Source organism: Haliotis rubra, unplaced genomic scaffold, assembly GCF_003918875.1.
Source record: "Haliotis rubra isolate DU_JTF1 unplaced genomic scaffold, ASM391887v1 Scf283, whole genome shotgun sequence".
Classification (NCBI taxonomy): Eukaryota; Metazoa; Mollusca; class Gastropoda; order Lepetellida; family Haliotidae; genus Haliotis; species Haliotis rubra.
Genome location: NW_025766925.1, coordinates 894,200 through 919,143, shown reverse-complemented (window position 1 = coordinate 919,143; position 24,944 = coordinate 894,200). Strand labels below are relative to the sequence as shown.

At 40.5% G+C, this 24,944-nt stretch overlaps 1 protein-coding gene and 1 long non-coding RNA gene across 2 annotated transcripts in view; both read right to left on the bottom strand.

The window, feature by feature from the left end:
- Nucleotides 1-539: 539 nt before the first annotated feature.
- LOC124281377 lies at nt 540-3,454 on the bottom strand. Its single transcript, XR_006899915.1, has 3 exons — nt 3,127-3,454; nt 772-3,026; nt 540-695 (listed from the first exon to the last, which is right to left on the bottom strand). It is a non-coding gene; the product is annotated as an uncharacterized LOC124281377 (long non-coding RNA).
- A 4,157-nt stretch (nt 3,455-7,611) lies between these two features.
- The window catches only part of LOC124281354 (limb region 1 protein homolog), a 38,344-nt gene continuing 21,011 nt past the window's right edge, over nt 7,612-24,944 (bottom strand). Inside the window, exons 8-13 of the mRNA XM_046717389.1 lie at nt 19,179-19,243; nt 18,836-18,940; nt 10,264-10,422; nt 9,447-9,520; nt 8,906-9,063; nt 7,612-8,519 (exon numbers count right to left, since the gene is read on the bottom strand). Coding sequence (XP_046573345.1) covers nt 8,224-8,519; nt 8,906-9,063; nt 9,447-9,520; nt 10,264-10,422; nt 18,836-18,940; nt 19,179-19,243 — 857 coding nt within the window. The 3' untranslated portion in view covers nt 7,612-8,223. The remainder of the gene's footprint in view (nt 8,520-8,905; nt 9,064-9,446; nt 9,521-10,263; nt 10,423-18,835; nt 18,941-19,178; nt 19,244-24,944) is intronic.

Sequence of the window (24,944 nt, the reverse complement as noted above, 5' to 3'; positions counted from 1 at the left end):
CATTCACAGCTCTCCCTCACCCTACTCATACCACATTTCAGGGAACTAAGAACATTCTTCAGCTCACCCCCAACAACCCAGGCCTACAAAGAACATTCTTCAGATCACCCTCCAACAACCCAGGCCTACAAAGAACATTCTTCAGCTCACCCTCCCACAACCCAGGCCTACAAAGAACATTCTTCAGCTCACCCTCCACAACCCAATCCTACAAAGAACGTTCTTCAGCTCACCCTCCCAAAACCCAAGCCTACAAAGAACATTCTTCAGCTCACCCTCCTACAACCCAGGCCTACAAAGAACATTCTTCAGCTCACCCTCCCACAACCCAGGCCTACAAAGAACATTCTTCAGCTCACCCCCCACAACCCAATCCCACAAAGAACGTTCTTCAGCTCACCCTCCCAAAACCCAAGCCTACAAAGAACATTCTTCAGCTCACCCTCCCACAACCCAGGCCTACAAAAAACGTTCTTCAGCTCACCCTCCCACAACCCAATCCTACAAAGAAAAAGTTCTTCAGCACACCCTCCTACAACCCAGGCCTACAAAGAACATTCTTCAGCTCACCCTCCCACAACCCAGGCCTACAAAGAACATTCTTCAGCTCACCTCCAACAACCCAGGCCTACAAAGAACATTCTTCAGCTCACCCTCCCACAACCCAGGCCTACAAAGAACATTCTTCAGCTCACCTCCAACAACCCAGGCCTACAAAGAACATTCTTCAGCTCACCCTCCCAACCCAACAAAGAACGTTCTTCAGCTCACCCTCCCACAACCCAGGCCTACAAAGAACGTTCTTCAGCTCACCCTCCCACAACCCAGGCCTACAAAGAACATTCTTCAGCTCACCCTCCCACAACCCAAGCCTACAAAGAACGTTCTTCAGCTCACCCTCCCACAACTCAGCACTGCCTGAGAATGTTCTTCAGCTTCATGCCACGACTACCTCATTGTTTGCTGACAAGGCAAATGTATAATAGCATCTAAAATACAGATAATATGTAATTGCGGAAAGCAAGCATGTTATCGGGGTCAATCTCCAGCCCCATACAAGCAAGCTGGTTTTAACCCTCTAAAGACACAAATATATATACCAATAAAATTCTGCCATGGATCTAAGAACAATGCCTATTGTAAATGCAAAAATGAAATTAGCATCTTAATTACCGGGTAATGAATGATAGTTATACGGAATCTATTGTTTGTCAATACAGATGTATATTGATGGATAATGCTTGCTTGTGCAAATGTCTAATTTTGGTGTGCGGATGTGATGTCATGTCCACAATGCTGGTATAATCATCATAATGCATGTGAAGATTCCCTATTAACATATAACCGATGCTGAAGTAAATACAAACACTGAATACACAAAGCATATGGCTCACATTAAACCAAAGCTAATCTGAAGACATTAAATGACAGTGAAACAAATATAATACTTGTATAATGGATAGTTTGGATTAATAGAAGATTGGCCCAGTGGTGGATAGGGAGAGATGACCTGGTGTTCGATTGAGACAAGGAGAGACAGCCAAGTGTTGTAAAGGGCAGTTTGGAGTAAGAGTCTATTTTGAGGTAGGTTTTATGCTGTAGTTTATATGCTGTCATGCTCTTACATATACTGACTAGAAAAGAAGGGTCTACAGCCATTAGTGTGTCAAGTTTAAGAAAACAAGTGGTCCCCACCTAGCTGTGAAAAATATAACCCTGCAATCAGAAAAATAGACATTGATCCATATTTGGAATGATCTCTTGCTTGTGCTTTCGATTAATGTTTGTAAGTTTTTGGGGTTAATCAGCAGTTTAGGAAGACAGTGTTTCATGGGGAAAAAGGAAGTACACTGCACTGAAAACAACCAGGCAACAAAATGAAATATTTTACATGTAATAACACATTGTATAGTATACAGACAACATCAAGCAAAGCCTGTTTCTAACAATTTGAGTATTCATTCTACAGATGAGTCAAAGCCATCACTGTGCTGGCATGAACAAGGGTTACAAGCTTGGCAGACTACAGACAGACACAAACTGACCAAAGGGCATCTCAAGGGTATAAGCTGGTCATGTCAGTCGGGGTCCTGTCAACAAGCTAAGCTAATTACATAGTGTACTCTCTACATTGCACATCTTTTCAATATGGACATTAAATAACATTTCTTAAAAGTAAAATTTACATCAACTTAGAACAACATCAACCAATATTCAACCCAGTACATGTTCCAGCTATGTAATATGTATCAACACACTCGTTGCATCATGGTGAGAATTGAGCTTATCTCCGACAGCAAACTCGTGTCTTTTACAGTCTTATTGGGTTGAATATTGTACGCACAAGACTAATAGCACTAGCAAAGATATCTTTAAAACAAATATGGAATTCAAGGTGCAGGAGTAACAAATAACAAGCTAAAATACTTATAAGAAACCAAACAGACAACTCTAGTACTAGACCGCTGGTATCGGACTGATACTGGATTTGTTTATGACTTACTGGTGCAATATGGCCAGGTATAGTACATTGCTTCCATTTCTACCTTTAACCTGCATAGTGATAACAGTAATGCAGGAATATACATTGTATATGTACAGTAGGACATTTGTTGAGCAAACTGATACAAGGGAGACAACTCATGTGTGCAAGGTTTCAGGAGGTAGGAAACATCAACCAATCTGGTGATGTCAGTATTGACACGGTGAGAGGACAGACAACCATGTGACTTATAACGCTACAACAGTGTTAGACAAGCACAAGCTGTGCACATGTTTTCCCATACTAAAAGGCTGCTGCACCATCACCTGGTGGCATAGGGAAAGGAAACTATCTACTTCTGGCATGCATAGGACCATGAAATGCAGCTGGTACCGAGAAGACATCTTTCTATTGCACATGAAAATAATGATAACACTACATGTCTATTTGCATTGTCAAAGCAGAAAGGACTGTCGTCTACACCCATGTACACATCACACAATATGACACTGTACACACCCAGAAATTTGTCTACCACACACACCTTTACAACTAACACACCACACAATAACATACTGTACGTCCATGTACACATCACACAATATGACACTGTACACACCCCAAAACATGTCTACCACACACACCTTTACAACTAACACACCACACAATAACATACTGTACGTCCATGTACACATCACACAATATGACACTGTACAGACCAACACACCATGACTCCAGTATTACACTTTACACACACCTACACATGTATCTGTAAATCCACAGACGTAACAGTCATCCAGTTGTAGGCTCAAGGAGCATGCTCTCGTACTGCATGGAAAACAAAATGTGTGTCTGAGTATCGAGTTCATTTTGCTGAGATAATCTATAACACACATATGCAAGGTAGTGGAAGCAGTACACATATAGCAACTCACTGGGATCGATCTCACAAGATTCACATTACCCACAAGACTCACGTTACCCACAAGACTCACGTTACCCACAAGACTCACGTTACCCACAAGACTCACGTTACCCACAGAGAAGGTGACATGGGATTTCTTTCAGAAATATCACAGAAACACACTGTATCTTTGGCTATAAGGAAAAACAGACATAGTAGCAAAAACATATGTACAGGCTCAGGATACACCTGATTGTGGGAAGGACCACATAGCTGTGCAATGTTCCACATCCTTCACACCACCCCTGGATGAACACTACTGCAAACTTCCCTTGTTAAAACAGGGTAATGTGGCTCAACAAATCCACAAATTTCACAGCAAGCTCCAGGACTCAGCTAGCAATGGAATTAATTCACATAAGAACAAGTTCAATCAACTTTCAAAACAACCTGGAAACTGCCACAAATGGCAGCAAATGCGCATGTTTTACACAATATTACATGAAGCATGACTTGGAAGGTGGTTATGGAAACATCAGTGACAGAAGATGAATTGTCCATCCCCGGGGAGGTGTGAAGCATGGCGTGTGGAACAACACTGCAGTGTGTAATGGGAATACTGACAGTTGAATATACACACATAGAGCCAAGTAGGTGGGGTGGGCTCAGTTGGTGGGATGGGATACAGGTATATCGGACATTTGTCGGTAAAAAGAATAATACTAAGGTACTCCAAAACAGACAAAGTCTTTGAAAATAAGTGCAAGAAGGAAATGTGTACTTATTTTATAAATCTAAAAAAAGTTCCTGTTTACGGGTCCAAATTTGGTTTAAAAATAAATGTATTTGGTTTCATGCTGATCCGTCTAACAGGAAGAAATCTTGACTTTTAGGTTCACACCTATTAACCTAGTCAAAGGTCGGCCTGAGTATTGCCAGCTGTTGTGCAGAAAAAGCACAGTTACACAACAGGAAGCATTTTAATTTAAACTCATTGCATCTTTGCAGCTACAGTTTGCTGAGTAAGGGTAAGATACTATTTCCAGAGATACAAAGGGGGGATTCAGGCACTCAGTGATGCTATATATAAAGTGCCTCACTTACACTCACAATCAACTGTCAACACCCAACTCAGGAAATCCTGTTCCTCTTTTGATTTCACGGAATAGAAGTCACCATGTAACCACAGCGAGCTTGGTGTCAATGATAACAGCATCCAGAGGGCTAGTGGAATTTCAGGGTTTTATGGGTACTGTATACTTTTCTACAAAGCCCTTTTTGTAAACACAGTCATCTCAGTGCTCCAGCAATCCTGAGTCTACGTTAGTATGATCAGCTTAGTGCTATGACTGCTTTGGGGAACATGGTGCAGGCTAGTATAATCACAAGCTTTTGGCCAAAATGTAAATGTTCCTAAGAAATTAATACTGACACAGGCTACAACTGTTATCGCAGACAAAAGAAAAAACACTGATCTACATGTAACAAAATATTCCTGTAGCAACTGTCACAGCTCCAAAAGCAACAGAATACCTCCCTCAATGGTCCAAATACTACAGATATCTCAGTCAATGGTCCAAATACTACAGATATCTTGGTTGATGGTCCAAATGCTACAGATATCTCAGTCAATGGTCCAAATGCTACAGATGTCTTTGTCAATGGTCCAAAAGCTGTTGATATCTGTCAATAGTCCAATTGCTACAGATATCTCAGTCAATGGTCCAAATGCTACAGATATCTTGGTTGATGGTCCAAAAGCTGTTTATATCTCTGTCAATGGTCCAAATGCTACAGATATCTCTATCAATGGTCCAAATGCTACAGATATCTTGGTCGATGGTCCAAATTCAACAAATATCCCTGTCACACTAGTCCAAATGCTACAGATATCTTGGTTGATGGTCCAAATTCAACAAATATTCCTGTCACACTAGTCCAAATGCTACAGATATCTTGGTCGATGGTCCAAATTCAACAAATATCCCTGTCACACTAGTCCAAATGCTACAGATATCTTGGTCGATGGTCCAAATTCAACAAATATTCCTGTCACACTAGTCCAAATGCTACAGATATCTTGGTTGATGGTCCAAATTCAACAAATATCCCTGTCACACTAGTCCAAATGGTACAACATATCTACTGCTGGTTAAACTGATGGAAAGTCTTGTATCTGCAGTGAACTCCATGGCAAAGATGTCAGACTGGGGATGATGAGGCTATGCTTCTATGTGGTCATATCTTACATTATACTTCAGTTCAATCCTAACATTCAGCTGTTCTCCAGAGAACTAATGCTGCACAACAGAGGTAATGGTTGTGATTATTTATCACACATCAGTTAGAAAACAAGACAAACATTAATATCTTGACCCTTAAATGACCTTTCACCATTAGATCGTCTTTGCAGTAATTTACAAAATATAAGTACTTCATTTTGAAAGAGTAAATACATGTTGATGTGCTGGAACTGTGTTGTGTCTGAATGATGAAAATTGTTCATACATGTATTTTAAAACTGAATCCCTGCTGAAAACATTCTAATGAAACAAATATCTGAAAAAATATTCATATGTTGGTAATTACTTATATCATGGTAAAAGTCTGTCATCTTGCTCAGCATGAGTATTTAAACAGAAGCTGTTCCTGGTTTATAGTGGAACATGATGTATACTACACAAACAGAAAAAACTCAGGCTGAAACTTGTGCTCTGACCCTACCTGCTGTAGACCAGTAGAGGGTCCTGGTGAGGTAACATGAACAACTAAACTCTCTCAAAGGACAGACATATCTGACTTGAGTTGCAAATTGTCTTGATCAAGATACTGCACTGAAGGATGCATAACAACATAAATACCATATTTGCTCATTTAAAACTTTCTTTAAGGTTTAAAAAGTTTATAAAAAGCGAACGACAGAAGACTATTTATCATCATAACCCCAAAAAGTATTCAGCTATTAGTGCTGGCTAGTAAAACAAGAAAATACATCGGTCTGGCCTCATGAAGACTTCCAAGGGTTCCAGCATATCACTATAAAAACATTAATTTTGGCAAACGGATCTGTCACTCAGCAAAACCCATGTGACCTGAGTCATAATTCAACTCACATTATACATATTACACCATATCCCATGCCAACAAGTACAATGACCTGTACACTGGACACAAACACCCTTCTACAGAAAACATCAGTATGGACACAAACACCCTTCTACAGAAAACATCAGTATGGGCACATTGTTATGCATTCGTCCACTGAATACACTGGCACGGACACCCTGGCATGCATCAGCCTATTGCATACACTGGCACGGACACCCTGTCATGCATCAGCCTATTGCATACACTGGCATGGACACCCTGGCATGCATCAGCCTATTGCATACACTGGCACGGACACCCTGTCATGCATCAGCCTATTGCATACACTGGCATGGACACCCTGTCATGCATCAGCCTATTGCATACACTGGCACGGACACCCTGTCATGCATCAGCCTATTGCATACACTGGCACGGACACCCTGTCATGCATCAGCCTATTGCATACACTGGCACGGACACCCTGTCATGCATCAGCCTATTGCATACACTGGCACGGACACCCTGTCATGCATTTGTCTACTGAATACACTGGCACGGACATCCCATCATGCATCAGTCTATTAGAGTGGCTGGCAACGACATCCCATCATGCATCAGTCTATTACAGATGCTGACGACATCCCATCATGCATCAGTCTGTTTGAGATGCCGACGACATCCCATCATGCATCAGTCTATTACAGATGCCGACAACGACATCCCATCATGCATCAGTCTATTGCATACACTGGCCTACTGGCACAGATAACCTATTGCTAATACTGTCAAGTCTATCACACACTAGCTGTGTAAGATTAACCTTGTACGGTCTCGTACACGTAGTTTCCATCCGTCATTGTACAGTAACAAAACATCTAAACGACTGCAAGTATCTCACAGTAACATCAATTAACTACCAGGACTTTGAGCAACATCTAGAAGTTGGATAGGCAACAGACAATGGTATACATGGCAACTCCATTATTTTCTAACCATCATGTTTTCAGGGTGATTTCATTGTCAGTAGTTCATGGTTCTGTTTACACTACATTCACCCCTCACCTGGTTTAGTAAGGATTGTATCTATTAAGTCCAGCAGTGAAGCAAGGTTGTTTATAGCTGAATTCTAAATGGAGCATTACTCTGTGCCTGATCTTTGTGTGAACCCTACTGCCTCATGATGACACAAAGTGGCACATTTTGCATGAGAAATAGTGCCATTTTTGAGATGTTATCTGATTGCTCATCAGTCGGAGCAATCGTTGAATCTCATTAACTAGTGGCAGACATTTGCTTGATTTGTCTGTTAGAAACACCAACTGCTTGATTAATGAATTAAAAATAACAACTCCATTGCAAAACAGACAAAAGTATACACAGGTTAGGAAGGAACATAGTGTGTAGACACCTGTGACATACTGACGATGATGTGGCTGTACCACTTTATCATAAAACCACTGACAATGTCATGCTAGGTTCAGGAAGCTGACATACATGATACTATTGTCATTGCAAACAACTACTAAGCTAACAATGTAACTAGCCTGGGAAACGGTGTATGAGATGATCACAAAAACATAGCCAACACTTCCTGTTGGAAACTAAATTCATCAAACAATTCTGAAAAAAATATATTACAAAATAACAATAAAAATTACAGAGTCCATCTGACTTTTTGAGAGTTGATCGTTTTGGCCGGAAGCAAATGTTGAGCTTGAATGATATGCTGAATAAATTAAAACAATATTTACAAAATGTACACAACACTTATGATGATCTTCGACAGAGTTATCTCCCTTACTCCTCTTTCAAGTTTCCATTTGCGAATTGAGTGGTATATGACGCAGAAATTGTCCGTTTCTCCCGCTTTGAAGGCTGCCATCAATCTGGCAATTATTTCCCTGCGAAGTGTGGCTGTAAACTTTGTGAACAAGCAGAGTGCAGTGGTGACAGCAAAGATGACGTTGTACAGGAAGATGATGTAGAAGTTGCCCAGCCAGTCCATGCTGCCAAAGCTTCCAATCAAGTCAAAGTTAGTGATACCTGAAAACCATTAGTTTCACACATTGTCTTGTTCATCTACCATTTCACATGCAGAAGCAAGTTTAGTTCATTCTGCAATGAATAGTAATAGTATTACAATGTGGCATTCAAGATAAATGTAAAAATAGTCACCCGATTGTTTGTTTGCTGTTCAACTCTGAATTCAGCAATCATCAACTATATACATAAGGTAGAATATAAATATTTTAATCTTGACCAGATAAATATGATACATTGATTAACCAAGTCACAACCAGCACAGAATGCTTGGGACCAACTTTAAGTGTGAAGGTGATACTATATCTTGTCCCACCAGAGATAAAAGTTGTCACCTCCAAATATTGATTCAATATGCATGATCGTTCCCCAGGACCCCTGATACTTACCAAGTGTTTTTGACAAAATGGGAAGAGCTGAGCTGAGAACAAGGAGGACGATACAGTTGGCAATGACCTTCACCATTGGTGTGTCCTTCACCTTAGGTTGCAGTCGACAAAAAAATGGCAAACTGTAAAAACCAACAACTGATGCAGACATTAAGTATCTGAGTCAAGTTAAGGAACAAATTTTCAACTTGAAAAATATGCAGAATGTTTGATCCAAGGTTTTTAGTGAAACATCAGGACTTCCACATATACATGGAAACTGCATGCACTAATGGTAACCCATGAACGTGAAATCAATTGTCATACTGCAGATTCGACTGTAACATTAACATATAATTGTGATATGGCTCGGAGCTACTTGGCAATCATGCAGACTGGAGGTATTTCTCAGTGCATTATTCATTATTGGAGACCAATCATTGGTCTATGTTGAGGAATATACATTTGCATAAATAAACAGAGATATGATAATGTAGAAACTAGTAGGAAGCATTTGATGAATATCACAAAATGTGATGAACATGTTTCAAGGCAAGGATACAAAATAAAAACAATTTCTAAAAAGGCTCCAATCGTTCCAAATGTTGAGAGAGATGCCAATCCAAGCACGGTATCCTGAAATGGAAAAGATTAGGCTGTGAATAAATGGGGTTGTGGTCGACATATCAGAATTACATCATTGCAGTTTGTGAAACCTGTGACTGGCAGTAGGAGCACCACTCCAACTCACATTGGCACCATGACACGCCATCAGCCAGGTTACCATGGTTACAGGAGATGGTCTGGTTATCACCCAGAGCAAACTTTATGACAACCCATCCTCTTGTTCAGTCATAAATCAAGCATGGGGTACATAATGCTATTTACCCCAACCCTTGACAAGGTACATAAATGTCTTGTATGTGAATAATTATCAATTATTATCATAAATAGTTATCTCATCAGAGACAGAAATTAAACTAGAACATCTGCAAGACTGAACGACTTTAAAATCTACCACTACTTCCAATATCTATATTTTTGTTAAAAATCTGCTTTGGGCTTGAGTGTAAATGCTAGTTTGTGTCCCTGCCTACAATATGATATACGATTCAGTACTTCACATGGCCATCATATTTCCTGTGACAACCCACACAATTAATCACAGCCTGTCCCCGGACCCTTAGTTTTGAATGTCAAGGTGAAACTGACAGCCATGATGTGTACACTGGTGTACACCTTTCTTAAAATATGTACCACTGACATGACAGACACACATACAATGTTCATTTCATGACACTATCCCAATCCTACACTTCTTTTGTATTTCAACTTTGTAATGAAAACAATCAGAGGATACTGGAACAATCGAGTCTTACCTTGGCCCCAATAGGTAGTGCTTTGATCCCAACTAACAATAACATTGTGTTGTGTGCAACGATTAAAATACTTAATACCTGAAACAGAAGGAAACAAGTGTAAGACTGGCGAAGGTAAACAATAAAACTTGACATGAAATTACACATTTGTATACCTGTCTAAACTACATGTGATTCATTCATTCTTGAATGTTTTAAAATAGGGTGCCAAGATCCCTAAATACTTTTTTGCTGAAAAATACTCTTTATCAAATTATTCATTTAAAACAATAGTGGTCATTGCAAAAGTTCAACCACAAGGTCTAATATTGTAACTGTATACCACTGATTCTGTTATGATTCAGTAGCTGTTCCTAACAATAATCTAAACAATATTTAGTTGACAGGAATGTATTTGTATGTAATTTAAGCAGTGATGAGGAAGATTCGATATTTTCATGCTTTTGGAGTCATGTATTATCTGAAATTTTTGTGAAAGGCTACAGATTAATCCAACATGGTATGGAACTTTCTGGAAGGTGTTTAGAATAAATAAGTGGCCCAGAGCATGCTTCTCTCATCTCACAATACATTGTGGCCAGTAATTTGCATTGTTTTGTAACCCTATTTAATTATATAATACAATTATTAATTTTATAACATTTCTGTGTTATTTATTGGGTACATACTGAATCCTTTTGTGTATACATTTCTGGGTTAACTTCTAAAATGTAATTTTCTGAGTAAAATTGATATTTTATACTTATCCTGACTCATGCTTATTTGCTTGTCTTCTTCTTCTTTGCGAACACAGTGGAACACTTGTATCTCCCAATTGAAGTTCCCTTCAATGTAAAATCACTAATTAGTACTCACCACGAGTTATCTTTCCCCTGGAACACATGGCCCCAATTGAGCGGGAGCGAGGGCGCCACCTCCCACCATGTGCCTCACTCTCTCCTTTTGTAGCGAGCCCAACACTTGAATTTACAGGGAAATCCAAAGTGTTATGTGGGGAGGACGGGAGGGCTTACCTCATGAGTCAGGATAAGTATAAAATATCAATTTTACTCAGAAAATTACATATTTTTCCTTATCCTGACTCATGCTTATTTGCTTGTAGAATCCGACGGCTATGGAGGTGGGAATATATAATACTTTGGATTTGGATAATTAGTGATTTGAATTGTAATGACTGTAATAACCCTATGGGAACTTCATAAAGGCACTGAACTGATGAATTCCTGCTGCTAACTTATCAGCTGCCATATATGGGTTATTACAATATAACTATTACAATATACTTATTATGATAAAGTATATACAACATTAGTACAAAGCTTAAGACTAGTAGACTTAAGTTGTTAATGTGATAGCATAAACTCCTTGAGTTTATAGTTAATATACTTTTATGAAGTAACCAAAGTACTAAGCTTAAGATATGCATAAACTTAAGCTATATGAGTATAGTACTGTGCTTAAGATATAATTTAACTTAAGCTATATAATAGCAAAAACTCCGTAGAGTTTGTTAGCTAATATATATATAAAATGTGACCATATTACTGAGCTTAAGATATGATGAAACTTAAGCTAAATATAATAGCAAAACTTCTAGAGTTGTTAGCTAATATATTGTATGATATAATAACCATAGTACTGAGCTTAAGATAATAGATTGAACTTAAGCAAAATATATATATAGCATGTAGCTATTTAGTACTGATATCAGATAAGTATAAATCTGTAAGATTGACTTATCTTCTCGAGAACTGTCAACTGTTGGCGAGGACCATGGGACCCGAAATGGTGGATACCTGAGGCGTCCTTGGTGGTAATATCTCTCAGATAGTGGTTGGCAAACACCATATCGGATCTCCAGAAACAACCCTCCATTATGGTATTCAAAGAGCAGTTGCCGTGTAGAGCAAGTGTTGATGCTAGCGCTCTAATTTCATGAGGATTAGATGCTCTTGGAGGGTCGAGTCCTGCAGCCTTGTAGGCACGTAGTATGACAGTTCTGATCCAAATTGAGATAGTAGTGCATTGAGACTTCCGTCTGCGTAGCTGTAGATAGAGGGATAAATAATCTCTTGAATTTTCCTCTCCTCTGTTTGGATCGGTGGAGATATATTTTCAGTGCTCTTACTGGGCATAGTGATAGATCCATCGTATCATGAGGTCCAAGAATGGATGAGAGAGCTGGGACGTGGAATAATCTGTCTGGTTGACCTGGCAATTGGTTCTTAGCTATAAAATCCCAGCGTAGTCCCAGATGTGCGATGTTATGAATATCATCAAAGCGTGTTCTCTAAGTAATCCAAAGCGTGAATCTCCGACATCCTGGCAGCCGTAGCTAACGCTAACAGGAACAAAGTTTTCTGGGTCAGTGATTCAAAGCGATGTAGATTCTAACGGTTCATAAGCCTCACTTGTGAGGTGTTGGAGCACTATATTTAGATCCCAAGCTGGAGCGTGAAACTTCCGCTTGTGATCCTCAATCGGAATGCTTTCGTAGCAAAGCGAGTAACTCTGGGGTCTTTGTTAACTTGGCCCCGTTCTCATAGTTATGACAGAGCTTAATGCTGCAAGATAAGTGGACAAAGTTGAGCCTTTTAGATTCTTAGTTTGTCGTAGATAACATAAGTAGTCCGCCACTTGAGGATGAGTAGCATATCTGGCTGTAAATCCTTTCTTTGCAGCATAATTGACAAAACTGTGCCATTTGTCATCATTATAAGTTCTTGAGTTGAGTTCGCAGTGCAAAGCGTGACTGCTTTTGCGCTCTGGCTGAATAACCTCTCTTATTCAGACATGCCTTGATACAATCCATGCGTGAAGTTGGAATACTTCTGGTTTTCCGTGCACTTGTTTGGTGTCGCGGATGTATCAATAGATTGGCGTTCTGGAAGTTGTAGAATTGGTTGTCCGATTTCTTGAATAAGATTTGGAAACCACGTTCTACAGCTGGCCAGTAGAGTGCGACCAAAATCAGATGGAGGCTCTGCGTTTGACTGATTTTCCGTAAGACTTAATGGGATTAGCGCTGGTGGCGGGAAAGCGTCGCGTTGAGTCCCTCCACGATATGCTTAGTCGTCCGTTGCCCATGCTAGTGGGTCTGGAACTGGCGATACGAAGGTTGTCAGTTGTTTGTTGAATCGAGTGGCGAATAGGTCTACTAGTGGAGATCCTATTTCCATGATTATTTGAGTGAATATCTCTGTGTGGAGCATCCATTCTGTCGGCGACGGTAGGTGTGGCCGAGAGAGAGCGTCTGCTAATACATTCTTTGCTCCTGGAATGTGGCAAGCTCTGACATGTATGTTTAGATTGTCGATTAGATCGAATAATCGAAACATAGGGACAGTAGGGTTCGGTGACCTTGTTGAGCCTTGTTTGTTCACATAAAAGCGCCACTGTCGAATTGTCTGTGTGAATCATCAACTGAAGCGTTCTGTAGTAGGTTGCTCCAGTGACTTATGGCGTTTATGACTGCTTGCATCTCTAGCAGATTTATGTGACATTTGCTCTCTTGATTGCTCCATAGGCCTGGCGCTGTCTTGTAGGCGAGTGGGCTCCCCAACCTTGTAGTGGCGGCGTCTACGTAGAGATGTGTTTCGATTCGGCTCTAATAAGGAGGCGCCCTCATAAAACATTCAATCTCTTGGTCCACCAGAGTAGATGAGGTTTGGCGTGATCTGGTAGACTGAGCGGTAGAGGGTCCTCGAGATGCGCATTGATGAGGACTTGTAGCGGGGCGTAATTGAAGCCTGCCTCTGACTGTCAAGTCTTGGGCTGATGTGAGTAGTCCCAATAGGATCTGCCACTGTCGTAGTGGTAGCGGAGAGAGTAAGGCTTGTGGGATTAACTGTTGGATCTTGATCCATCTGTCCTCGGGACTACTATCACGATTCTGGGCTGTTAGAAATGCGTATACCTAGAAATTGCAGATCTTGCGTTGGTTCTAGGTCCGACTTGAGTAGATTTACTAACCATCCTAGTTGTGTTAGTAACTTGATTATAAAGTTCAGCTGTAGTCTGAGGCGCTGTGGATCTGGATCCACTTGTATCCCGTCGTCTAGGTAAAATCGCTCACGAAGACCTTGGCGATGTAGGTATCGACAATAGGCTTCGTCACTCTTGTGAATACCCAAGGGGCGATGAGATTCGAAGGAAGTACTTTCCATTGGTAGTGTTTCCCGTCTAGGATAAATCTTAGATATTTCCTTGAATTGGGATGAATCGAATGTGTAGATATGCATCTTGCAAATCTATGCTGGCCATGTAATCTTTGGGGACGAATTAAGTGCGAAGTTGCGGTAAGTGTATCATCTGGCAGCTGGCGGTTTGCTTAGATAGTCTTTGTTGAAGATGCTCATGTTGTATATGAGGCGAAACTTTTCCTTGGAATTTTTCTTGGGCACTAGGAAAACTGGGGAGTAGAAACCTGAGTGCGATGTTTAGCTGATCCAGAACTTCTAAGGCCTGTTTGCTTAGCAGAGTAGCTACTGTTTCTCTTAACATAGGTAGTTGTGCCGGTTGAAAGTCGAACCTTGGAGGGATGACTGTTAACGGAGGTGTGGCCTTGAGTTGTATTTGATATCCGTGCTGTAGGATGTTGGATACATAAGGATCTTGTAGTAGTCCCCAGTTTTCCCAGTGCAGCTGAAGGCGTCCACCCACTTGAGAAGGTTGTACTGGAACGGCTGGGGGTGGAAGACTCCAGTCGTTCCGAACCTGAATTTCATCGTCTAAATCCGCGGGAACCTCTGGATGATCTGCCTCTTGCTGATCCTCCTCTGAAATTGCTGTATGGGCGACGAAAAGATTCCCTGGGACCTTTTGCTGTAGCCAATTTCTTGTCCCGTGCTTTCTGTAGTCCAGAGAATTTAGACTTGCCAGAGTATCTCAAGGATGATTGCTTAATGGCGTTAAGCTAAGTTATCCATGGACTTGATCATAAGCACCTCTCTAGAGTCCTTAGACACCTCTTTGGAGACCTTGTCTATGTTACCACCAAATAGTAAGGGCGATGACCATGGGGCAGCGTAGAGTGATTCCGTAAATTGATTATCCCAATTGCAGGAGGCTAGTAGACCCTGACGACGAGCCATGGTAGTAGCTTCAGTAAGCGCTGACAAGTGATCTGTAAGGAACTGATGGTCTCTTTTCTGCATGAGTAGAGCCGAGTAGATCATTCTATCTTCCTCCTCTGTAGAATCTTTGAACTTGGTGATGAGAGTTTCATTGACAGTTCTAGATCTATTCAATCCAAAAAACATTCTCCTAGAAATGGTATCCAACTGGGCTAATTTGCGATCGTCTATTCTGTAATTTCTGGACTTGGCATCACTGATTAACTTAAAGTTGTCATCAATCTCTTGGGCCTTGAAAAAGGAGTCCATATTGTGACCTGCAAATTTCTTGGCGTTGAAAACCGGGAAATGTGTTGATTGAAATTTAAGTAGATTTGGTAAAGGCTGTATCCAGATTAGCTGGAACCGCTGCTATCGGGTCAATAGGAGGTAAGGTGATAGTGTCCATCATCTTCCTTCATCAAATAAGTATGAGCTGAGTTCTGTTCTTAGGCGGGGAAGCAAGTTCTAATCCATTCACCATCCAGTATCTAATTTCTGCATCTGAGAATACGATACCTTCTTCCTCTTCTGGCGTAGGATCACATATAATAGAGTGAGGTGGAGTCCTAGATCTGTAAGAAGATCGGCGAGAAGATTGTGGTGAGCGGACTGGCCAGTGTGGCTAGTATAGGGAGACCTTGGAGGAGACTTCCTCGGCGAGCAGCTGGTGGCCGTGAAGCTCTCGATGAATCCCTTCTAGATCTTCTGGGTGAAGATGACTTGGAGCCACTTAACCTTCCATTGAAGGCCTTCGGAAGGTATCGAGTCAGAGTCGAATCATTATATGGGAGCCTGCTTGCTTGAGCGACCTCTGTGTTCTACAGGGTGTGAGCTCGGTGAAGCACTCCTCCTCCTCATGAAGCCCTTAAACTGGTGAGGCTCTGGATCCTTCGTGGAAGCGACCTGGGGCGTTCTTGCGCAGGCTTCGCTACGGGCTGGGTTGCCCTTCGTGGAAGCGTTTGTGGGCTCTAGGGCCCTCTGCGAAAGTCAAAGCGGGCTCTGGGGCCCTGTATGACTTATTATGGGTTGGGCTCTGGGGCCCGGCTCTCTGAGCCTCTGTAAACCCGTGTCGGTCTTCCATCAACATCATGATTTGGTTAACCAGGTGCGTCTGGGGCGGTCTGCGCTGGCGTTGAGGTGTCCTCTCTGTGATAGTGGCGGGACCCTCAGTTATAATCTCAAGCGTCAGCGTAGGCATCTCTGGTTGCGTGTTGATCTGCGCTGAAGTGGCGGTAGCGATACTGGTAAGCTTCTTATGGCGTACATCTGGAATGATAATCGGAATGTCATCATCATATAAACACAATTCTGAAACAGGTAGAATGTCAGAAGCAAAGTTTTTAGTAGCCTTAGTGGATTTCCCTTTTAATGAAGCTGTAGACCTGGGGGTTGAATGTCGTTGAGACGGCGTGGAAGCTCTTCTAGTCTTAGACTGTGATGATGGAATGTCCTGGGATGCAGGTAAACTTCTTGGATATAGCGGACTGCGTCCCCGCTTATCCCGAAGGTAACTCAGGCGGAACACCAGGCGGTAGAGGTAGATCCGCCAACAGTTGACAGGGTATATCTGACTCTGATCTATTAGCCATGACTGAAGATTGTTTCGAGATCTATCTGCCGCCCGTCTCAAGGCGGAATATAAATATTTATCAAAGGCAGAATTAGACAAATTAATACATAATTTGCAGCGTGAAACAATAGAGCATGGAGTTATGCAACTAGGGCATATTAAATGCGGATCGGCAGCAGAGTAGCGTAATTTACAAACAGTGCAGATTTTCATTAGCGCAAAACTGCTGAGCAAACCACGGCGAACCGTGAATAAAGCAGCAGAAACACGAATAATTATCAATGCATGTTGAATAAGGATACTAGTTACACCTCTATAGATGAATATAAGAGGTACCAAACTAAATATAAATAAAGGATATAGTGTGTAGGGAGACACAGAGCTCTCCGTCCAGCTCACTGGGCGAAGAAGGAGAGTGAGGCACATGGTGGGAGGTGGCCCCTCGTTCAGCTACTTGAGGGAAAGATAACTTCGTGGTGAGTACTAATTAGTGATTTTACATTGAAGGGAACTTCAATTGGGAGATACAAGTGTTCCACTGTGTTCGCAAAAAGAAGAAGAAGACAAGCAAATAAGCATGAGTCAGGATAAGGAAAACATTCAACAGCTACAAGGTAGCAAAAGCCCTACCAAGTGCAATCTGTTATGGGTTATAGCATGGCAGGAAGTACTAACCCTTGGCTGACAAGAAAACAAGACACAGTGCTGACCTGTTGATTGAATCTGTGACCCTCAAGCTGCCTTTATCTTCAGTAATTCTAATGATGTAATGATATGAAGCCACATCACTTTGTAAACAAGAATATAATGTAACAACTGCACTAGTGTCAAGGGGCCGAATCATGTCAATATTTCCATAACTTCCTTGATATAACTACCCATACTGATACAGAGTTACCATATATTAGCCGGATCTAATTATGCCAATTGTTTGAGCTACAGTTTTATATGAATCATATTCTGAGATGTGAGCAGTGAATCCTTGAACTGTGAAATAAAGTCAGCTCTACCATAATGTGAAGTGTAATAAAGAATAGTTTCAGCAGGAACCATTATACTTACAGCATGAGGATGCTTGATATTACTACACACTACGTGCCGTATTTATGAGTAATCTTATGTTTGACTGGAGATGAGCTAAAAATCAAATCTGCAATAAGTGATACTGCGAACTGAAAACCCACACACAGGGCTAACTGATGGGATGCTACACCTTATTGTTTACACCTGACATATATGTTATGAACTTAAAAATACAACACCAAACTCTGTAGATGATCGTCAAGTAGGCCTGCTCAGTGTGTAATTATCCATACCCCCATGCAGAAACAAGTATGTTATATATGTAACTTTTCATATTAATTTGCTTCCATTTAATCACATGACAAGAAACATTCCACAATTGCATTGTGGGGCCAAGTTAACAAATGTACTCATAGAAGATGTTCTGTGTCACTGGTAATTGTGAGTTGAGGCATGTCCTGTTCTGAAAGTTGCAAACTTTTCACCACTAAATTCAGCATGCTGCAGGAAATGCCAGCCATGGAATGGTATGCTTGCCAATTATGTTGCTCTACCCAATACAGTAACTGATGTGAATCAACAGCATGGGGCAGAATAAGGCATCATCACAGGATGAACATGTCAGAGGTAAAGCAACAGCATAACTTAAAGTTTGATCATGTCCGTCTCAACAGACAGTTACAATTCCTTGAGCACCACCACCAGCACTGTACTGCTGTCCTAGGTATGTACATCAGAATATGTGTGGGATAACTCCATGGCATGAGAGATGGTTCAATCATCAAGCCATATTTGATCTTTTAGGTAAGCATCTTAGAATGGTGTATTTATAACAACAATATTTAAACAATTGGCTCTAGATATATGAATACTTACTGTGGTGATTGTTCTGAGATTTGATTTTCCGGAGAAGATTTTCCTCTTCAAGAGTAACTGTGTGAAGTTCGACTTCAATGTTACGTAAAAACTGAAATGAAAGAAGAGACACAAGCATGATAGATGTCTACATAGTCCAGGAAACAATAACAATTGTGCCTTGCAACCTGCTATCACACATGCAAAAACTGGTGGTTGTGATTTGAGCAAGTGATCGAGTCCACATGATAAACGTGTATGCTCATTGTGTGTGCATCCGTATCAGAATTAAATCTTTTTCTCTGAAAGACAAGGCAACACTACTTCCTCCATTCAGACTTGGTACATACCTTAGGTTTGACAATCAGCTGGCCCATTACTGTAAACATCCGAGATATGCCCACAGGAGTACACACTGCCAATGTGGAAAACATGCTTACATTAATCATAGACCTTCACATTATGACATTTAGTTACACATGATGTTCGGCAAGACGGAACACATGCTTACATCAACACAGCCATTCAGTTACACATGATGTTATTCAGTCCAGCAAGAATCAACACATGCTTACATCAACACAGCCATTCAGTTACACATGATGTTATTCAGTCCAGCAAGAATCAACACATGCTTACATCAACACAGCCATTCAGTTACACATGATGTTATTCAGTCCAGCAAGAATCAACACATGCTTACATCAACACAGCCATTCAGTTACACATGATGTTATTCAGTCCAGCAAGAATCAACACATGCTTACATCAACACAGCCATTCAGTTACACATGATGTTATTCAGTCCAGCAAGAATCAACACATGCTTACATCAACACAGTCATTCAGTTACACATGATGTTATTCAGTCCAGCAAGAATCAACACATGCTTACATCAACACAGCCATTCAGTTACACATCATGTTATTCAGTCCAGCAAGAATCAACACATGCTTACATCAACACAGCCATTCAGTTACACATCATGTTATTCAGTCCAGCAAGAATCAACACATGCTTACATCAACACAGCCATTCAGTTACACATGATGTTATTCAGTCCAGCAAGAATCAACACATGCTTACATCAACACAGCCATTCAGTTACACATGATGTTATTCAGTCCAGCAAGAATCAACACATGCTTACATCAACACAGCCATTCAGTTACACATGATGTTATTCAGTCCAGCAAGAATCAACACATGCTTACATCAACACAGCCATTCAGTTACACATCATGTTATTCAGTCCAGCAAGAATCAACACATGCTTACATCAACACAGCCATTCAGTTACACATGATGTTATTCAGTCCAGCAAGAATCAACACATGCTTACATCAACACAGCCATTCAGTTACACATCATGTTATTCAGTCCAGCAGGAATCAACACATGCTTACATCAACACAGCCATTCAGTTACACATCATGTTATTCAGTCCAGCAAGAATCAACACATGCTTACATCAACACAGCCATTCAGTTACACATGATGTTATTCAGTCCAGCAAGAATCAACACATGCTTACATCAACACAGCCATTCAGTTACACATCATGTTATTCAGTCCAGCAAGAATCAACACATGCTTACATCAACACAGCCATTCAGTTACACATCATGTTATTCAGTCCAGCAAGAATCAACACATGCTTACATCAACACAGCCATTCAGTTACACATCATGTTATTCAGTCCAGCAAGAATCAACACATGCTTACATCAACACAGCCATTCAGTTACACATGATGTTATTCAGTCCAGCAAGAATCAACACATGCTTACATCAACACAGCCATTCAGTTACACATCATGTTATTCAGTCCAGCAAGAATCAACACATGCTTACATCAACACAGCCATTCAGTTACACATCATGTTATTCAGTCCAGCAAGAATAAACACATGCTTACATCAACACAGCCATTCAGTTACACATCATGTTATTCAGTCCAGCAAGAATCAACACATGCTTACATCAACACAGCCATTCAGTTACACATGATGTTATTCAGTCCAGCAAGAATCAACACATGCTTACATCAACACAGCCATTCAGTTACACATCATGTTATTCAGTCCAGCAAGAATCAACACATGCTTACATCAACACAGCCATTCAGTTACACATGATGTTATTCAGTCCAGCAAGAATCAACACATGCTTACATCAACACAGCCATTCAGTTACACATGATGTTATTCAGTCCAGCAAGAATCAACACATGCTTACATCAACACAGCCATTCAGTTACACATCATGTTATTCAGTCCAGCAAGAATCAACACATGCTTACATCAACACAGCCATTCAGTTACACATGATGTTATTCAGTCCAGCAAGAATAAACACATGCTTACATCAACACAGCCATTCAGTTACACATGATGTTATTCAGTCCAGCAAGAATCAACACATGCTTACATCAACACAGCCATTCAGTTACACATGATGTTATTCAGTCCAGCAAGAATCAACACATGCTTACATCAACACAGCCATTCAGTTACACATCATGTTATTCAGTCCAGCAAGAATCAACACATGCTTACATCAACACAGCCATTCAGTTACACATCATGTTATTCAGTCCAGCCAGAATCAACACATGCTTACATCAACACAGCCATTCAGTTACACATCATGTTATTCAGTCCAGCAAGAATCAACACATGCTTACATCAACACAGCCATTCAGTTACACATGATGTTATTCAGTCCAGCAAGAATCAACACATGCTTACATCAACACAGCCATTCAGTTACACATCATGTTATTCAGTCCAGCAAGAATCAACACATGCTTACATCAACACAGCCATTCAGTTACACATGATGTTATTCAGTCCAGCAAGAATCAACACATGCTTACATCAACACAGCCATTCAGTTACACATGATGTTATTCAGTCCAGCAAGAATCAACACATGCTTACATCAACACACAGCCATTCAGTTACACATGATGTTATTCAGTCCAGTAAGAATCAACACATCTTTCTTTATTCGCAGAATGTATGTAGGCCATCTGCCCATAATACAAATATTACATATTTGCAGCCATATATGATTGGCGGTGTCTTACAGCATAATAGACAAACAGTGCTATATTTCTGATGACAAAGGTATTGTTGGAGGTCATTAATATATTGTAGTTTGACAAAGAAGGGTATTGTAAAACTTGGCAGGAATATATAGTGTGCGCAAAGAACTATATGCAGTACACACTAAAAGGAAATGATACTCGTTTTCTATATATCCATTGTCGCACATGTTACATAACCTGTGATGTCTTGGTTTATTTGTGTATCTACCTGTCTCAATATTTAATTGATGGGAACCACAGCGAAACTGTGCGAGTGCAATGCGAAATTTACTAACGCTAATAACACTTAGATATGGTTCCATAGATAGATTACACTTGAAAAGAGAATATGAATAAGTTTTAGAACTTGATGATAACGAGTTATGCCATTCTTGATGGGATATATGCTGAGCCCTGATCATAAATTCAGACATGCTTACATCAACACAGCCATTCAGTTACACATCATGTTATTCAGTCCAGCAAGAATCAACACATGCTTACATCAACACAAAGCCATTCAGTTACACATCATGTTATTCAGTCCAGCAAGAATCAACACATGCTTACATCAACACAGCCATTCAGTTACACATCATGTTATTCAGTCCAGCAAGAATCAACACATGCATACATCAACACAGCCATTCAGTTACACATCATGTTATTCAGTCCAGCAAGAATCAACACATGCTTACATCAACAGTCATTCAGTTACGCATGATGTTATGTAGTACTGCAAGTGAGTGTGAGTTTAGTTTTACGCCACCTTTAGCAATATTCCAGCAATATCTCGGCGGGGGACACCAGAAATGGGCTTCACACATTGTACCCATGTGGGGAATCGAACCCGGGTCTTCAGCGTGACGAGCGAACGCTTTAACCACTAGGCTACCCCAACGCACCCTAGTCCAGCAAGAACAAACACATGCTTGCATAGACCTCCACCGCCATATAGCTGGAATATTGCTGAGTGCGGTGTAAAATTAAACTCACTCACTACATAGACCTCCACGTAATAACATTCAGTTACACATGATGTTATATAGTCTGGCAACAGAGAACTCATGCTTACATCAACACACAGTCATTCAGTTACACATGTCATAAAGTCCAACAAGAACAAACACATGCTTACACAGACCTCCACGTAATAACATTCAGTTATACATGATGTTATATAGTCTGTCAAAACAATGAACACATACTTGTATCCAACACACTCAAACAGTTACACATGATGTTGTTTTGCCCACCAATGTATCTCATTACATTGCCACAGACCCAGGAATTAACACTGTATTAAGTTGGAGCTGGAAATACAGGGACAGACCAACCACTTCAAGTTTAGTGCTATGGTTCAGGTTATGTGGATGTAGTGGTGGGCATATCCAGATGAAGAATACCACCACTAGATCTGATTAAAACATCAAGTAACTACAAGAAGACTAAGTCATCAATATCCCCTGTAATGGTAAAATACTCTTCATGAATATGTCAACTAGTTACGACTATGTCAAATGTACAGTTTGAGGTACCTCAGTAATGTTGATACTGGAAATAATGGAAAGGTACTGTTGATTTATGTCATTAGGTTCTTGGATACCCACAAAGTGGCAAGAGTGAACTGAAGTGTTTTTACGTTCGCTCCGGAAAAGAGCACCAACAAGTTTAGTTGAAATCAAAGTTGTTGCCATGGAAACACAAAAAATATTTTATTCAGAAATCCAAAACTACCAAAAGGCAACAGTTCAACACCAGACCTATCAATGTGCAAAGTCTGGTGAGGAAATATTTAAGTTCTGCTCTGAAAGACAAATTTGCACAGATGGCCGCACAGACGGAGTCTAAAATAATACCCCCCGCAAAACACGTTGCCAGGATATAAGGGGGGATAATAACATATATGATCAAAGGTAGTCATGTCTATTGCACATAACTATTATCGCACATGCTCAGTTGCCTTAAGCCTGAAAGGTAGGGATATCAAAGTTAGACTGAGCAAGAAACGACTGCCTGACATCCTGAACTTAGAGTGTATTACTTGCCAGAATAAAAGACATCAGTAGTATGTGACATGCAATCTACTGTTATTATTAATTCCTAATACTAAACCCTTTTTATCACCCAGGACTGGATATGTAATTTTTTGGTGCCCTTTCTCAATTTGTATGCATATGTGGCGCAATATTTTGTCTGGTAAAACCCTGAAATATCAAATCCCGCGTTATTAGCATATCTAACATCTGGCTTGAATCAACCCAGGGATAACAGACACTATCGCCGACACTTGACCTGTTGTCAGTATTCCTTCTTTCACCTACAGAACTTTTTTAATATCTCCTTGAAAAACTTCTCCTTTGATTAAAGTTAAATTACCCCACTATTTATAAGCCATTACAAAATTACAATGTATAGTTACTTTTCTGCTACAGGTAAGTACTGTATATATGCAACACGCAACATATTTGTACAGCGCATATGTTCGCGCAGTTATTCATACCGTGCATAAAGAGCAGTATGATGTACAGCTTGCCATGGCAATCATGCCAAGCACCTGGGTGTGGATACAGATGTTATCTCCGGTGTGGAGGGAGTGACTTGGGTCATGACAGATAACACTTCTTCATCATAAAGCAGAGTTACAGTTACATGACCGTGTTGTGAACTGAACTTGACATGAACATGTACAGCCTGACATAATGTCAACGCAATGATATTTACTAGATCCAGTATATCAATGTATAAGCCAGGCCATAACGCTTGGTCATCAGGCACATTGCAAGCAAATTTTTTCGTGTAGCGGTAAGTCACATAAGTTGCAAAGCTTGCCCTCAATTTTTAGCAATAATCATGTGTAAGCCTGGGCTTTTTTTTTGATAATGGTAGCTACGCCCCTTGTCATCTCCTACTAACATTTGAAAACTAGTCCTGAGCATGTGGCATTCAGGTTTAGTTTTTGTTTGACAAAACTGTCCAAATCTGAGAGACTTTCATATTCCCTGTACAGAAAAATTATGCTTC